General features: G+C 45.7%; 1 protein-coding gene across 1 annotated transcript in view; it reads right to left on the reverse strand.

Annotated features, from left to right (window-relative positions):
• The window catches only part of LOC137536838 (zinc finger protein 271-like), a 57,267-nt gene extending 39,571 nt beyond the window's left edge, over positions 1-17,696 (reverse strand). The window contains exons 1-4 of the mRNA XM_068259028.1: positions 17,333-17,696; positions 16,408-16,596; positions 15,896-15,974; positions 13,583-15,054 (exon numbers count right to left, since the gene is read on the reverse strand). Coding sequence (XP_068115129.1) covers positions 13,583-15,054; positions 15,896-15,974; positions 16,408-16,596; positions 17,333-17,404 — 1,812 coding nt within the window. The 5' untranslated portion in view covers positions 17,405-17,696. The remainder of the gene's footprint in view (positions 1-13,582; positions 15,055-15,895; positions 15,975-16,407; positions 16,597-17,332) is intronic.
• Between the last annotated feature and the right edge of the window lie 315 nt (positions 17,697-18,011).

Here is an 18,011-nt window from a genome sequence, read left to right on the forward strand (position 1 = left end):
CCCCCAAAAAAAAAAAATTGGATGTGTAAATTCACTTTTAGATTCACATGAATCACATGTAGATTAAGGGTGTTTGGGGAAAATCCCAGCTAGGACTTAGTATATAAATAAGCCTTGTAGCAGAACAGGTCTGGTGCTGCATCTTAGTTGGCTGGAGACAGGATGGAATGAACTTTGCTCATGAAATTCAGATGTGCAATACTTAAAGTGAAGGTCCAAGCAAAAAAAACAAAACAAACTCCACTTACCTGGGGCTTCCTCCAGCCGCTGGCAATCATTCTGTGCCCTCACTGCTGCTCCGGTGGCTCCTGGTCTTCCCCGCTGCAGAAGCCGACCTCGCCAGGTCGGGTTTTGGGTCGGCTTCTTCTGCGCTACCCTGCGCGGGTCAAGTGGTCCGGCCGACGGATTATACTGCACAGGCACAGAACTACTGAGCCTGCGCAGTACAATCCTGATGACGTCGGCCAGACCACATGACCCGCACCATGAAGCGCAGAAGAAGCTGACCCGGAAGCCGACCTGGCGAGGTCGGCTTCTGCAGCAAAGGACACTGGGAGCTGTGGCGAGGGCACAGAACAACTGCCAGGGGCTGGAGGAAGCCCCAGGTAAGTGGATTTTTATTTTTTTTTAGCTTGGATGTTTCCTTTTAACCTCTTGAGGACCGTGGTGTTAAACCCCCCTAGTGACCAGGCTATTTTTTACTTAATTGGCCACTGCAGCTTTAAAACAAAGCTGCAGGGCCGCACAACACAGCACACGAGTGATTTCCCCCCACCAACAGAGCTCTCTATTGGTGGGGTCTGATCACCCCTCCCCCCCCCCCCCCCCCCACATTTTGTTTAAACAAATATTTACTTTATTATTCTTTTTTTTTTATTTATTTTTTTTTTACTAAAACCCCTCCCTCCCCCCAGCCGGCCAATCCTGGCGATCGGCTATCATAGGCTTCTGCCTATGACAGCCGATCACTCTCTTGTCCCCGAGGGGGACAGCCGTGTCACACGGCTGTCCCCAGTACAGCGCTGCTGCTGATCGCAGCGCTGTACATGTAAATACACAGCGGTTTCGCCGTGTAACAGTCTTGTTGCCTCTCGGAGACTGAAGGTGGAGCTCTGCTCCGCCCACCAAACAGGAGATGCGCGCTGCGCGCGATCTCCTGCTAAACAGAGCCCCAGGACTTTACGCCAATCGGCGTTAGGCGGTCCTGGGGCTGCTGCCACGGCCATGCCCATCGGAGTGACGCGGTCGGCTAGAGGTTAAAACAAGTCTGAAGGGAAAATAATTTAAAAAAAGGTACTCGGCTATGGAGAGGGAAGGCTCTGGGTCCTATAGCGCCTTCCCGTTCTCCTCACGGTGCCCGCGTTCCAGCCCTGGATCCCTGTTAGCAGTTTCCGACCGATTGATTAAAGACTTTTCTCCTAAGTGCTCCCAAAGACGGCCGCTCCGTACTGAGCGGCTGTCTTTGGGAGCACTCGGGCTCGCGAAGAGTCCCTCAGCAGCGGAAGTGACGGAGGACAGCAGTCTCGGTTGGTCGGAGACTGCTAACAGGGGAGCCAGCTTTGGAATGTGGGCACCATGAGGAGAACGGGAAGGATCTATAGGACCCAGAGCCTTCACTCTCCATAGCTGAGTATCTTCATCTTTTTTTTCCCCTTCAGACTTGTTTTAATAATGTTGCTTGATTTTTTATTTATTTTTTTCATTATTATTTGAATGCTGACTGTAACCCTGTTCTATGTAATTTTTGTATATTTTTTTGTATATCTATAACAATAACATTTTTATATAAAGAGATTCTAGTTTAGAAGTCCTGTTATTTCATTGCAGTATACCGGTGATACTACAAATACATATTGTTGGTATGACAATGGCTGAGAGCCCATCTGACTAACCCTAGCAGGACTGATGCTTCAATGAGTATTGTGCACACCACAGTTAGTTAATCTATTTTTTAGGACACAACAAGGGTGAAGAGGTGCCTAGGGTGAAATTAAACTTTGTTAAAAACAGGATAAAATAGAAAAAGTGGAGGTGGCTTACCACTCCAATGGCACCACTGAGCTGAAATAAAATTGATTTCATTTGCACAGGCAACACATCTTGTGGGTACAAGCCCACTTCTTCAGGCCAAGTAAAGTGCTTCTAATGAACTGCCAAAGTACTCGGGCATCCCAAGTACTTTGGCAGTACATTAGCAGCACTTTATTTGGATTGAGGAAATGGGCTTGTACCACTGGGGCTCCCCATTGATCCAATGAGTATCCTCCCTTTTAAAATGGAGGTTAGTGTACCTTACATTAGTCTCACACACACGTTACCATAAACACACAGATCTATTCCACTGCAAAATTTATAGCAGAAATATGACCCACACTGATCAGCAGCTCACCATGAGTTTAATCCTTAAATTGTACCAGAGTTGAAAAATTAAAAATGTATACATACTTGGGGCTTCCTCCAACCCCATCTGCTCGGATCACTCTCACGCCGCTGTCCTCCGCTGCCCCCAGCTTCAAAAACCGGGTCCCTACACTTCCGTCAGTCGGAGCCAGTCTAACGTAAGAGAGATAGCCGCTAAAAGCTTTATGGAGATGAAGATTTCATTTTTCAGCACGACCTGGCACCTGCTCACAGTGCCAAAACCACTGGTAAATGGTTTACTGACCATGGTATTACTGTGCTCAATTGGCCTGCCAACTCTCCTGACCTGAACCCCATAGAGAATCTGTGGGATATTGTGAAGAGAAAGTTGAGAGACGCAAGACCCAACACTCTGGATGAGCTTAAGGCCGCTATCGAAGCATCCTGGGCCTCCATAACACCTGAGCAGTGCCACAGGCTGATTGCCTCCATGCCATGCCGCATTGAAGCAGCCATTTCTGCAAAAGGATTCCCGACCAAGTATTGAGTGCATAACTGAACATAATTATTTGAAGGTTGACTTTTTTTGTTTCAAAAACACTTTTCTTTTATTGGTCGGATGAAATATGCTAATTTTTTGAGATAGGAATTTTGGGTTTTCATGAGCTGTATGCCAAAATCATCAATATTAAAACAATAAAAGGCTTGAAATACTTCAGTTGTGTGTAATGAATCTAAAATATATGAAAGTTTGTGTATCAGTACATTACAGAAAATAATTAACTTTATCACAATATGCTAATTTTTTGAGAATATCCTGTATATATAAATCTTTTTAATTTTTTAGCTCTGAGTCCCTCCTCCCTTGCGTTCTGGACGAGCTAGGCTAGGAGACACCGGAGGTCACCGCTCAGGCCCCGCTGGGCCGATTTGAATAATTTTTTTTTTTAAACACTCAGCAAGCACTTTGCTTGCTGCGCGTCCTACCTGATCGCCGCAGATCCGCTGCTACCTGCCGCAATGCAGCCCCCCCCCTTCCCCCGTGCGCTGCCTGGCTGTAATGATCGGTGTAACACAGAGAGGGTCTGATTACCGGTGATCTGCAGTATCACCGAGAATGCAGAATATACCCGATTATTGATGATCTGCAGTATCACCGATAATCCGATATATCCTCTAACCTCTGGACACCTGAGAGATGAGCGTGTTTGGTGCAACAGTATATTTTGAGGAAAGCACCTATAGGATAGGTGCTAGACAGTAAGAGCAACAGCTCTGGATCAGATTCCTTCCACAGGCCTGATGCTCCCCAAGGGGCGGAGCCAGGCTGAGAATAGTGGGAAGGACAGAACATGAGTGACACCAATGAACAGTGTCACTAACAGATCTGCGAACTATCTCCTAACAGGAGAGATAGTTCTCAAGGTCGGACAGGCCAGGTCCTAACCACACGGACAGACACAGTACAGAGACAGGAGACAGAAGCAGAATCCTGGTACTAGCAGAGATTGGCAACAAGGTATCAGAGAGACAACGGTACAGAATCAGAGATCAAAAGAATGGTCAGGAAGGCAGAAGGTCATAACAGATAATCAACAATGCCTAGACTTGAGTGTGAGCTCCAAGATTCTCACACTCCAGGAACTGGACTAGAGAATAACAAATAATACAGATGGTACAGAATTCCTAGACTAAGGTGTGAGTTCCTTGGCCGTCAACACCTTGGAAACTGGTCTAGATAACAATACAAATTATAACAGAATTCCTAGGCTAAGGTGTGAGCTCCGTGATCATCAACACCTACGAAACTGTCTAATAAACACAGATACTGACGAGGTCTGAGTGCTACCACGTAGTGATCGCAACGCCAGACACCAGATAAATGACCAGCACCCAGTATATATACCCTGGCGCTCTCCAGCGCCACCCCTAAGTGCTGAACCAATGATAGTTGCAGCAAATGTCAGCTGACTGGTTTGGTCAGCTGACCCTCTTCTGACTGCCATAAAGGCCCTGCCTCTCTGCGCGCGCGCGACCTCCTAAACCAGTGTGGACTATCAGTCCCAGCCACACCAGTCATGTGTTGTAATGTTTCTGCTGTTTTAGATGCGGAATCCGCCGCACCTTTGTCTGAGCGTGCAGCGTTTTCTCCGCATTCCTGAGAGGCGCAGGCCTATGCGTGTAACTTGCCGCTTTGGACGCGGAAACCGCCGCCCTGTTGTCAGAGCATGCGGCGGTTTCTCCGCGCTCCGACTGCACGCCAGCTGCCATGCTGAACGCGGAGTCAGCCGCCTCGCCTTGAGTTTTGGCGGCGGCTTCTCCGCGTTTTCTCACACTGGCCAATCAGTGCCAGGCAGCGCTGAGGGGTGGATCGGGACTCCCTGTGACGTCACGACGTTCGTCGCCATGGCGACGGGGAAGCTCTCAAGGAAATCCCGTTCAGAACCGGATTTCCAGGCGGGTCTTTGCGCCGGGGCCGATCGGGGGGCAGGGCGGGACGCCGCAGGGAGGGGGGAATCATGTAGCTAACACTAGGCTAGCTACATGATAAAAAAATTTTTTTTACAAAAAACGTTCCCGCGGCTGCAGGGCCGTGGGAATCAGAATGCCAGGCAGGTTAAAGTAAACCTTAAAGGGATACTGTAAGGGGGTCGGGGGAAAATGAGCTGAACTTACCCGGGGCTTCTAACGGTCCCCCGCAGACATCCTGTGTTGGTGCAGCCGCTCACCGATGCTCCGGCCCCGCCTCCGGTTCACTTCTGGAATTTCTGACTTTAAAGTCAGAAAACCACTGCGCCTGCGTTGCCGTGTCCTCCATCCCGCTGATGTCATCAAGAGCGCACAGCGCAGGCCCAGTATGGTCTGTGACTGCGCAGTACACTCCTGGTGACATCAGCAGGAGCGAGGACACGGCAACGCAGGCGCAGTGGTTTTCTGACTTTAAAGTCAGAAATTCCAGAAGTGAACCGGAGGCGGGGCCGGAGCATCGGTGAGTGGCTGCGCGGGCACAGGATGTCTGCGGGGGACCATTAGAAGCCCTGGGTAAGTTCAGCTCATTTTCCCCCGACCCCCCTACAGTATCCCTTTAATGAAAGGAGTTCAGTTTTTCTTAACTTTCAGCCCCTGGTAGCCACTCAGGTCCCTCGTTTTCCTCCAGTGCATCTCTGTTAGTCCAGTTCTCCAGCCAGTCATAGAAAGCTTTGAGTTGAGCCAGGGGGAGTCATGCTTTCTGAGTCATCCCCGATGGCCAAACCCACTTTTCCAGTGTTCAATGAACAATCAATTTTACCCTATTTTGTTATATGAATATGATACTGATATTATAAACTAAAGTCATGTCATCTTTTCCAATAAAACATCTGCAAATAGATGGAGAAAAAGTAGAAGCTGTAAGGGCCCTTTCACAAGGGCAACTGACAAAAGGTACCTGCGCTCTACAGAAAGCAAGGCTTGGACTGGGCCACCAGGGAGCTGGGCAAATTCCCGTCACACAGGCCTCTGAAGAAGCTAGGTTCGCACCATTGCGAAACGGTCATAAGGCCGTGCACCCTCTGGAGCCCACAGCCATCTGCTCCATCCCAGCAGGGCTGCAATGATAAGTACACAGCATAATGAAGTCAAGGAGGTAGGAGGCGCCCGTTATGTATATATCAAATACACTAAACGTTTTTGTGAGAATAATAAGATTTAGCCTACCTTATGAGAGAAGACTTCACTCAATAAGGGGATCAAGTTGTTTTATTAAAGAATAGCACTTCGGACAACGCGTTTCGCGGTACAAACCACTTCCTCAGGTCAAATTAGAGTGCTTAGATACTGGTATGCAGAGCCTGGGCGCCCAGTGAAGTGAAGTCTTCTCTCATAAGGTAGGCTAAATCTTATTATTCTAACAAAAACGTTTAGTGTATTTGATATATTCATCACGGGCGCCTCCTACCTCCTTGACTTCATTATCCAATATCCCACGGGGTGGGATTTCCAGTTTTCACAACGACTTCGGAGTGAATGGGATTTTTTTCTGAAGGAGTTGCGACCAACGACCTAAAAGACCGAGTGGGGACGGGCTTTCCCCACATGCCTGTTTGAGTAGGTTGCCTCCATAGCAACCCACACTTGTGAGTATTATTACTCGTATTTTTAGACCAATTGTCCAACGATAATACACCACGAGGGCTCCCGGTGTCTCTGTGGTTTTTTTCGTTTTCTGTAATTATTACAGCTTCCTGAAGTACACAGCATGTTCTTATGCCTTGTATGATACAGCACTAATAATGGACTTTATTTTTGATGATGTACACCTGCAAGTTTTTATTAAAGCTACAGTGCCAGATTTTATTTCTCTTCTCGTGATCTTAATGAGCTCTTGGTGTTCCAGTCCGACCCTGCAGAAGCCCTGCCCCCCCTCCCCCAGAGTGAGATCTGAGCATGGCCAGAGCCGCGTTCAGACTCGACATGTAGCGTTCTCTGCCGCCTTGTAACACCACCACGTGTCAATGCTTACCACGCATGGTGTTAGAATCGCTGCAGTGGCGTCCCTACCATTGGGTGCAGAGGGGGGGCGTGGCGCCCCGGGGGACTGACACTCAAGGTGTCTTATAAAAACCAGCACCGGGTGTCAAATGCCCTAGGTATGCCACTGCCGCTGCAATTCAGCTGTGTTTAAATTGCACCTGACTTGCACTGGCAAGCGGCAGACTGGAGGCTGAACTATTTGGCAAACGCACACTTACAGATTTCTTCTTTCTGGTATTGAAGATCTCTACAGATGGTGACTGCAGCTATGAGATTAAGAGACACTTGTTACTTGGAAGGAAAACTATGGCAAGTTTGGAGAAGATACTAAAGGATAGAGATGTCGCCTTACCAACAAAGATCAAGATAGCTAAAGCTATGGTCTTCTCAGTAGTAGCATATGGCTCTGAAAGTTGGACTATAAGTAAGGTCATGCATAGAAAATTTAATGCTTTTGAACTGTGGTGTGGAAAAAGCTACTGAGAGAGATCCCAGGACTGCCAGAGGATCTAACCAGTCAATACTTAAAAAAAATAAGGGTAGAGTGTTCAATAGAGGGGTTGATACTACTATTAAAACTCAAATGCTTTCGGTCCAATATTGAGAAGACTGGATTGTTTGGAGAAATCATTGATGCTTGGAAAAACTGAGGGTAAAAGAAGAAGAGGATGACAGAGGCTAACATTGATTTCATTTCCCGCCTTGACTACTGCAATGCCCTGCTGTCTGGTCTCCCTATGACCCGAACAGCCCCACTGCAGTCCATCATGAATGCGGCAGCCAGAATTATCCACTCCTCCCATCGCTCCACCACAGCGGATCCCCTCCTTGAATCCCTCCACTGGCTTCCTATCCAGTCCAGAATCAGATTTAAGATACTGTGTCTGACCTACAAATCTGTCCACAAAACCTGTCCAACCTACATTTCCAATCTTACTCAGAGGTACACCCTAGCCGCTCACTCCGCTCTTCCAATGAACTTCGCCTAACCGCCCCCCCCCCAATCACCCAGTCCCATGCACGCCTCCAGGACTTCTCAAGAGCTGCTCCAACACTATGGAACTCCCTACCTCCACCCATTAGGGCAGCCCCCTCCAACATCTTCAAGAAAGCCCTCAAAACTCATGTTTTCACTCTGGCCTACTACCCCCCTCACAAGTGCTCTAAACCCACAGCTGAACTCTGGTCCCCTACCTTCCGTGTCCTTACCTCTCCCTCTAGATTGTAAGCCTTTGGGCAGGGTCCTCCTCCTTTTGTGTCCTACCTGATCATGCACCTCCATTACTGTGAACCCATGCTAGGCATCTGAGTGAACCTAACTTGCCTAATCTCCATGCTCCCCTCCAGTGACTAAGCATTACCTTGTGCTCATACTGTGCTGTGTGATCTGGTCTTTCTTGTATTCAGGTATTGTCATTTTGCTGTATGTCACCCCTAAATATTGTATGTATCCCTATTTATTGTCCAGCGCTGCGTAATATGTTGGCGCTTTATAAATACAATAAATAAATAAATGGATAGACAGCATATGTGAAGCTATACACATGCCTATGCAACAGCTGACAGAAGCAGTGATTGATGCACACATCTGGTGTGCAGAAGTACATGTGGTCACAAAGAGTTGGAATCAACTGCAAGAATGAGGAGGTATATTTTCCATCCTAAAACACTGCTGACCTGGGAGGTGTGGTTCCCTAGAGTTTTTTAAATTTTGATTACTTAGGTTTAGAAGGTCTGATAATCCCCATATTTAAACTTAGTTTGCTGAACACAGATTTCTGCAAGATGAGGCTACACTTTGTACATAATTAAAAGTGTTGAAAACCATATTTTACATCACAGCATACAAAAACGTTGTCTCCCACAGCTTGCTGTTCTCCCTTCCTGTGGTTCATGACTCTTTCTAAAGGAAAGTCCCTCCACCTTATTGTCCATAGAGAAGATAAGCATCTGCATCCAAACTAACAGGGGTGGGTAATGCAGTGTAGTATGATGCAGACTAGAGACACAGAGAGCCTAATATAGTGTAGTATTTACTGGTATATGGATATGATAAGTATCAATTTATACTCACAAACATGGGTTACCGTCGAGGTACCCACTATATCAGCAGGTGAGGAGATAAGACCTGCCCCCACTGAGGATTAAGAAGTCACTCTCTGTAGACAGGAAATAAGGGGCAACACCCCTCCACCAAGGGTGGACTCAGGAACTGTATAAGCAGACAGAGGCACCAAAAGGATAAAATATTCTAAAATGTTTAAAAGGAGTGGAGGCAGAGGTGGACTTACCTCCCCCAAGCAGACACACACGAGTGTTGTGTATATTCAAAACAACAAAAATGTATTTATATACTCCAGAAAGTGCAAGTGCAACGCGTTTTGCAAGCATCGCCCGCTTCATCAGGCAATAGAGACGGAGCATAAAACTCAAATAAGTGGTGCAAAGAGATCAAACATCTGATTGGGTTTATTTTTGTTCCTTTGAAGTAGGACTGAAGTAGTGTCCTGTTCACTTACCACGCTGCAGCTTGTACCCCCTTCCCTCGGTGGAATGTGGGCCGCGATAGTAAATAAGGGCCTTCCATTACATAAGATGACTTACAGTACCTAAGTAGGAACTGTCCCAAAATAAAAATGACAGTTTGGTCCAAATAAGAAAGGAAAATGGTTAGCGGGAGTTGATTACTCTTTTTATGCTTGTGTGCTGGCCATAGGCTTGATTCACAAAGCGGTGCTAACAGTTAGCACCCTGGTGAAAAGCCCCTTATCACGCCTAAACTCAGTTTAGGCGTAATAAGTTTAGGTGTGATAACTATAGCACCAACTGGTTTAGCACTGCAGTGCACAGCTGATCAAAAGTTTTGCACTTCGCATAGAGTTTAATGGCGCTGCTTTGCGCGCGGGACTTTAGACTTTATCTAAACTTATCACACCTAAACTGGCTTTTCACCAGCGTGGTGCAATGGTTATCACGCCTAAAGTCTTTTATTGGGTTAGCACCGCTTTGTGAATCGAGAGAGGTGTGTGTGTGTGTTTCTTTTTCTCTTTGTTTCTCTTTTCATTTTCTTCTCATTGGTGTAATATGAGCTTGGTAGACAAACACCTATTGGCAGGAGCCAGGGGTAGTGATTGAGCTTTGCCGATGACTGTTCTTGGTTGCTCCACACTATGGCTGCTACATTGCTGCTTTTACAAAATACTGTACAAGAATTATTGTGGGTCACATGGATACAGTGCACCTCATTTTAGATGTAGACACACTTAGTATCGGTATTGTTTAAAAGAAAAAAAAAAATGTCAGCCTCTATGTCACTCTCAGCTCGGGTTCACTTTAAAGCATACTTGAACTGAAAATAAACTTTTAAGATAATTTTGTTTGGTACTAATGGTAAATAAAACTTAAGTAAAATAAAACGAATTCTCTCTTTTTTTTTTCCGTATAAGCTTTGAATTTTTAAAACTGAATTCTAAACAAGAACCTTGACAGCCTAATGTGAAATCTGCTTAATCCCACTGCAAAACCTACAAAAGCAATGACCTTGTGAACGTTTCATATCAGCAGTGTCTCCTCAGCCAGATAAAAGTGTTTTGCCTTCTGATTATTTTTCAGGACATGGAGCTAAATTCAACTTGCTAGAAAATGTTGTCTATTTGCATAGACAACATAACTTTTTTTTTTAACATTTACTGTGCAGGAAAACGGGGACTTCAGATAATTTCTTGGTAGAACAGGTATGTGTACCTATGTTTATTTCATTATGTCACATTTCAGCTCATGTATGCTTTAAGTATTTAGACAGTATATTTGCATTACTGATTTTAGCTCTAGGTTAAAGAGACACTGTAAGAAAAAGAAGATCCCCTTCGCTTACCTCAGGAGGGGGAAGCCTCTGGACAGGGTTGCTCAAATCCGGATCCGGGAGACATCCGGATAGTTGCTATCCAGATATCTCCCAGTAAACCTGGGCAGGGGGGGGGTCAATCGTACCTGTCTGACATCTTTGTCCGTCCCTTGGCGTCTCCCACGATGCGCTCCACGTGATTACATACACTTCCTCCTTCAACTTGGAGGGAGGAAGTGTTTGTAATCACGTGACCGCCGCTTGGAGCGCATTGTGGGAGGCACCGAGGGACGGACGAAGAAGACGTCAGATAGGTAAGATTGACATCCCCCCCCCCCCCCCCCACCCAGCCCGCACAGGTTTACTGGGAGATCTCCGGATAGTACTATCCGGATGTCTCCCGGATCCGGATTTGAGCAACCCTACCTCTGGATTCTAATGAGGCTTCCCCATCTTCCTGTGTAGCACTGATCCAGCACTGGCTATTACTATTATTTTAACCACTTCACCACTGGGGGGGTTTTACCCCTTGACCACCAGAGCAATTTTCACCTTTCAGCGCTCCTTCCATTCATTCGTCTATAACTTTATCATTACTTATCACAATGAAATGAACTATATCTTGTTTTTTTCACCACCAATTAGGCTTTCTTTAGGTGGGACATTATGCCAAGAATTATTTTATTCTAAATTTGTTTTTACAAGCCCATAGTTTATAAAGAAACAGTGTTATACCCTCTTGACATAAATATTTAAAAAGTTCAGTCCCTAAGGTAACTATTTATGTATTTTTTTTTAATTGTAATTTTTTTTTATAATTACAAAAAAAAAAAATGGGGAGTGTGGGAGGTAAGGAGTTAATTTTTTGTGTAAAACTAATTTATTTGTATGTGAAAAATGCTTTAGGGTGTAGTTTTACTATTTGGCCACAAGATGGCAACAGTAACTTTTGTTTATTGCGACCTTCCGGACGCTTGCAGGAAGTACTAGGAGGCTGGGAACGTTTTTTTTTTTCACAATGATCGCGCTGCTTATCGGAGAAGCAGCAGATCATTGCGGGGCTTAGATCAACAAACGGGAATGGATTTTCCCGTTCATTGATCTCCGGGCGAGCGGCCGGCGGCGTGTTTACGAGCGGGAGCGCGCGCTAGAGCGAGCGGGAGCACGGAAAGTATGCATTTCTCCATCCCTGGTGTTGAAAGGATGGAAAAAGGGACGGAGAAATGCGTACGCATGGGGGTAAAGTGGTTAAGAAAAGTGTAAGGATTAGTTCACACTCGGGTGATTTTTGCCTGAATTTCACGCTTTGCTGACCACCGGCGATCAGCAAAGCACTGCTGCATGAGTAATCCTAAGGGCCCTTTTCAACTAGCAATCGCAATTGCTAAATGCTAGCGATTGCGACATTTTTTTTACGTGTTCGCGATTTTGCATATGCAATTCACTTGCATTGCAAAATCATGGTAAAAATCGCTCTGAGGCACGATTGCACTTTTGTAAAAATTGAATCGCAGTAGTGGAAAATACCTACAGCAATCCCTATGTTAAAGTGGCAACCCTAGCGATTTAAAAATGTCTAGCGATTTGCGATTCAGCATTGCATTCGCTGTAAATGGTAAAGGGCCCTGAGGGATTACTCACACTGCAGCAATCCCGATTTTGCATTGCGGTATTCTGCGATTTTTCAGTGAATGAGAATTGCGACGCAATGGCTAGGAAAATGCTACATGTAGCACATTTGCAATCTTCAGACATCGCAAACATTCTACATATATAGCATTTTCCTGGCAATTGTGTCGCGATTCTCATTCACGGAAATGAGAATCGCAAAAAGCAACTGCTGAAAAATAGCAGAATACTGCAATGCAAAATCGCAAACGCTTTTTGCTTTCCTGTGTGAACGGGACCTTACAGAGGAAGTCTGGATCTTAAAAAGATGTCAAAGAAATAATGCAAATATACTAATCTGGACCCAAGTTTGAGAGCTTTTAACCACAGAAGTACAGTCACAGCAACCTTTACAAAATTTAAAATTAACTACCGATGAATAAAAGATCTTGCCTTGTGTATGTTAAAGACCACCTCCAGCCAAAAAAAGGTCTGAATGGCAATACATATATGTAGTCTATGCACTGTGTACAGTTCGATGACCATATAAAGTTTACATCTGGTACGTCATAGTGGATAGAACACTCACATTTATATCTAAGTAGTACTTCCTTATTTCTCCTGAAGCTGTGCCCTCCTCTTCAGCCAGGTTTCCCTCCCCTGCCCCTCCCTCCCCTGCTCTCTGCCTGCCTGGATCAAATTACTTCTCTTTTCACAGTGTGTAGTAGAGGCACATACACACGCCTGATTTATTCAAACGACGGGTCGTCAGACCTGCCTGCGGGGAGGCTGTTCTAACGACAGTTGCCCTGTGTGTACAGTCTTATCGGTAGGCTGATAAGGCTGGTTTTGACAGATCCGCTCAGCGGGCGGGTCCGATGACCAGTCGTGTGCTGGAATCCGGCGTGTGTACGCGCCTTTGGAGAGAGAAGAGACAGGAAAACTGCTGCAGCTGTCTTATGTATGTTTGCTATAATTCTTATTTCAGATGTCAGTTTGTCTGCCTAGATTAGATCACAAGGACATGAGGGGTAAAGTTATGTCATCAATCTCCCAGCATCCTTTGCACCTATGGTTTAGAAAAGAAAAAAAAAAGGCCAGGACCCAATATCACACTGGGCGCGGTGATTTCAAGACTATATGTGGAATACGGACCATGGGGTTGAGAAAATCACACTTTATCATGTGTGATTTTATATATCTTGGCAACATATTAGGTTTAAAGCAAACTGTAATTTATAATTTAAGTACTCTTTAATTGTTTATTATATTCAGATGGACTCTCTGATGTAGCAGGAGAAGGGAGCTGCGGACATAGCATTTCCCACACACTGAACAGGAATAAGGTCTCTCCCCAGTATGAGATCGCTGGTGGATGATGAATGTTGAGTTGTGGCGGAAGGATTTCCCACACGCTGAACATGTATAAGGCTTCTCGCCCGAATGGATCCTCTGGTGCGTAGTGAGGAGTGCACTGCGTGAAAAACGCCTCCCACAGTCGGGGCAGGAGTAAGGCTTCTCCCCGGAGTGAGTCCTCTGGTGTATGACGAGTGAATGCTTCTGTGTAAAACATTTACCACATTCAGCACAGGAAAATGGTTTCTCTCCGGTGTGAACGCGCTGGTGTTTCATAAGCCCCATCTTCTGGGCAAAGCAATTGCCACATTCAGAGCACATGAAGGGTTTCTCCCCTGTGTGAGTCTGTTGGTGGAGAACGAGGCTGCGCCTACTGTTGAAGCTCTTCCCACAAGTGGAACAGGAGTACGGCTTTTCCCCAGAGTGAGACTTGACGTGTTTGGCAAGTGTTGACTTACGGGTGAAGCTTTTTCCGCAGTCTTTGCAGGAAAACGAATTCGGGCATGTGTACAGTTTTGGCTTCCTGTGGAGCTGTTGATGTTTTACCAGTTGTTCCTTCATGCCGAAAGATTTCCCACACTCCAAGCAGGCCAGAGAATGAGGACCATCATACAGCTGGTGTCTGAGGAATTCAGGGCTGCTGGAGAAGGTATTCTTGCCTTCATCATGACTAAAAGTCATTTTCTGCAGGCTCTGAGATGGGGTGGCTAACTGGTCCAGGTTTTTGTTTATATCTTCATGTGTAATAATAGAATTTCCAGTGTTTTTTTCTAGGATACTGCCTCCAGTCTGAAGAAATGTTGAATCCACCTGCTGAATGTTGAGTCCACCATGACTAAAGGTCATTGTCTGCAGGCTCTGTGATGGTCGCTGGGATGGGGTGGCTGGTTGGGCCAGGTTCTTATTTTTATCTTCACGTGTAATAATATAATTTCCGGTTCTTTCTTCTAGGCTACTATGTCCAGCCTGAAGGAATCTTGAGTCTACCTGCATACTTTGCTCCAAAAGAACTCCTGCATATTTTGAGAGTGATTGCTCTTTTATACCAAAAGATAAATAGTCTGTCTCAAGGGCATCCTTGCCCGGCTCCTGTGGACCATTAGAACGCCATGTAGTTCTTTCACAGTAAGAAATATTTACACTTTCAACCTCCTTGTGTCTCTTGTCTGGTGATGAAGGATTCTGAGTTCCATCAGTCCAACAGGGTTCATCCAAGAGGTCTTCTCCACTGGAGACTGATTCCTCTTTAATGGTGGCTATCGTGTAGTCATTCTCTGTGGTATCAACCCTGTCCAAGACCTTTTCTACAAAGTGCTCCATTTCTTCCTTCACTGTATTGTCTGCCAGGTTGATCTTGGTTCCTTCAAACAAATCTATACAACAGGAATATATAAGAATTAGAGCTTCCTTCTTAATATTCCCTTATTACTATCATTATTGCATAGCACGTTCTATAGCCCTGACATCTTCCACAGAGCTACAGAGTCCGTAGACATATCACTAACTGTCCTTCAGAGGAGCTCACAAGCTAATCCATCATCTCATAGTCCAGTGTCCCTATTATAATCTACAATTTGCAAAAAGAAAATTGCAGCAACTAAGAATTTTTTGCATCTCATGAACCATCTCTACAACCCGATCTTTCATTTAGCCACCACTGTACTGTAGCTCGATGGGAACTGGCATTGCATCAAGGACTTAAACTATATCCCTTCAGCCCCAGGGCTATGGGGGCCACTTCTCCACCCTTCCCTCTTGCAGAGCAGTGTAGATATATTTCACTGTTGTCATCGTGTCCAGTGTCCTCTACCTTCTGGCAGCTAAGGTTTTATCTACTTGCCAGGTCTGCCGAGGCCCAGCTTTGGTCGTGTAGGCCCCCCCCCCCCCCACCTAGCACAAGAGGTCATCGGTGGGTCTCTAGTTGGAGATAAGGAAGCGCCTTTGACCTCTTGTGCTAGGGGGCGTGGTTACGTACTGGAAGCCAGTGGAAAGTAACCTTGGGAAACCCAGTGTTTTAAACTAACAGTGTACTGGACAAAATAATAAAAAAGCGACACAAATCAGAAGCACTCTACAATCACCTGCAGTAGATTGTACAGTGCTTCCAAATGCTGGAAAATCACGCCAGAGATCGCCCCAGGGATCACTGCACAAAGCACTGCCGTGATTACAAGTGCAGCGTGCCCCAGGTCTAACAGATAAACTATGACATACCCAGCGATGTGATGTGTGACTGCTTCTCCATCATGGGAGTCTGATAATCAGGAATTGTTCCTTCTCCACGCTTAGGATCCTGCATGAAAATGAAGTGAGTAGTGACATCCTGACACATAACAGAGATCTGATATACACAAGAATACAGTCACCCTCCAGACACATCACTTGTGTTACCGGATATTGTCCCATAATTCCCCGGATCAGCTGATTTGGGCACATTGCTGAGCCGATCGTTTGGGTGCGGCCATAGAACAGTGAGAATTACAGTTATAGTGGTGCTCAGTGACTAATATGGGAGCCGGTGATTACCGGAGCTAAGATTAGAAAAAAAATTAGGTAAATTGGCCAACAGCAATAGCCAATAGAGAATTACATGCTCCCCTCAGTTGCGATTTAATATGACCCCAAGTTTTAGCGGGAGCAAGGGTCTGTCGTCTTTTGGCTTCACCCTGCGTCCATATTTGACCGCTGCCATTTTAAATATATGCATAATTCCCAGCACTGCTCACCTCTCCCATCAGCAGCTCCATGATCCTCTTAGTAACATCTAGAATTTTATCATCATTTCTCTCAGGTGTCATGTAAGGAGGTGGAGGGTCCATATCGAGGCTCGGGCTCCTGTTCCATCCTCCAGGCATAGGTGGATACAGGCTTTGTAAGAAACAGTCAACAGATGCCATTTTCACCACAGCACACTTCTGCAAAGGAAAGAGATCAATCAAATCATTAAGTAATGACACTACCAGATTCCTCCTCACCTCTTTGGTCAGGTTGTGTTTTATGAATAGCAATAAAATAATAATAATAATATTGACCTCATGTGACCATACCTTCCAACTTTTGGAGCCAGGTAAGAAAAATACTAAGACCCACCACTGCCCCACCCTTAGCCATGCCCCACCCTTAGCCATGCCCCAACTATGTATGCAGCATGCCCTCCTCCTTCCCCTATACAGTTCCTTGGTGTCCAGCGGTTGCCCCTCCCACCCCTGTTCAGTTCCCTGGTGTCTAGTGGTCCTCTTTCTCTACCCTGTACAGTTCCCTGGTGTTCATTAGTCCCCCTTCCCACCCCTGTATTTTCCTGGTGTCTAGTGGTTCTCTCTCCACTATGGTGTCTAATGTTCTCCCCCATATGGCTTCCCTGGTGCATATGCTTCTCCCCCTCCCAATATAGCTTCCCTGATGCCTATTGCTTCCTCCTTCCCTCTCCAATATAGTTTCCCTCGTGCCTAGTGCTTCCCCCTCCCTCCACAATATAGCTTCCCTGGTGCCTAGTGTCCCCCCTCCCCAATATAGCTTCCCTAGTGGCAACAGTAGAAGTTCTTCTTTCACCTCCTCACAGTCCTAGAATCATCCTCACCTCTTCAGTAAAGTAAGTGAATTATAAACAGACATAAAAGTGATGTTATGTGACCCTCCCAGAATCCTCCTCACCTCTCCAGTAAGCTGATAGATGATCTCCAGAGTGAGTTGAAATATCCTCTCTGACATACGACTCTGGTCCATCTCCAATCTCAGCAGACTGGTCAGTGTATATCGATTTGAAGGTCTTTTAATTTCTACGGGGAAATTGGCACCCTTCAGCCTCACAGTGAGCAGGATTATGGTCTTGAGATCTGATGAATGAATGTACAGTTGTGATTATTAAGCGTCTGGCTGTGTAATATACAATACAGAAAACTATGTCTCACAGCCTCCCACCCGTTTACTCTTTATTATTGCATAATGATGATAAATTAAAAACTACCCATTCACTCTACCGTTTTTAGATTCAGTAGCTCCGCCCACTTCCTCTTAAACTGGATACTTCCTGCTTGTGCGTTCCACTTGTTTGCCTTTTGCTGATCTGACGTCCTGGTTTGCGTGCCAGACGTCTATTCATGCTCAGTACCGCCATCTTGTGTCCAACTTGGAGAATGCCGTGTATAATAACTACAAGTGATTATCTACAATTATTATTATTTAAAGACAAATAACATTTATATCTCGCTTTTCTCCTGGCGGACTCAAAGCGTCAGAGCTGCAGCCACTAGGACGCGCTCTATAGGCAGTAGCAGTGTTAGGGAGTCTTGCCTAAGGTCTCCTACTGAATAGGTGCTGGCTTACTGAGGCA

This window comes from Hyperolius riggenbachi, chromosome 10 (assembly GCF_040937935.1).
Source record: "Hyperolius riggenbachi isolate aHypRig1 chromosome 10, aHypRig1.pri, whole genome shotgun sequence".
In the NCBI taxonomy this organism is placed as follows: Eukaryota; Metazoa; Chordata; class Amphibia; order Anura; family Hyperoliidae; genus Hyperolius; species Hyperolius riggenbachi.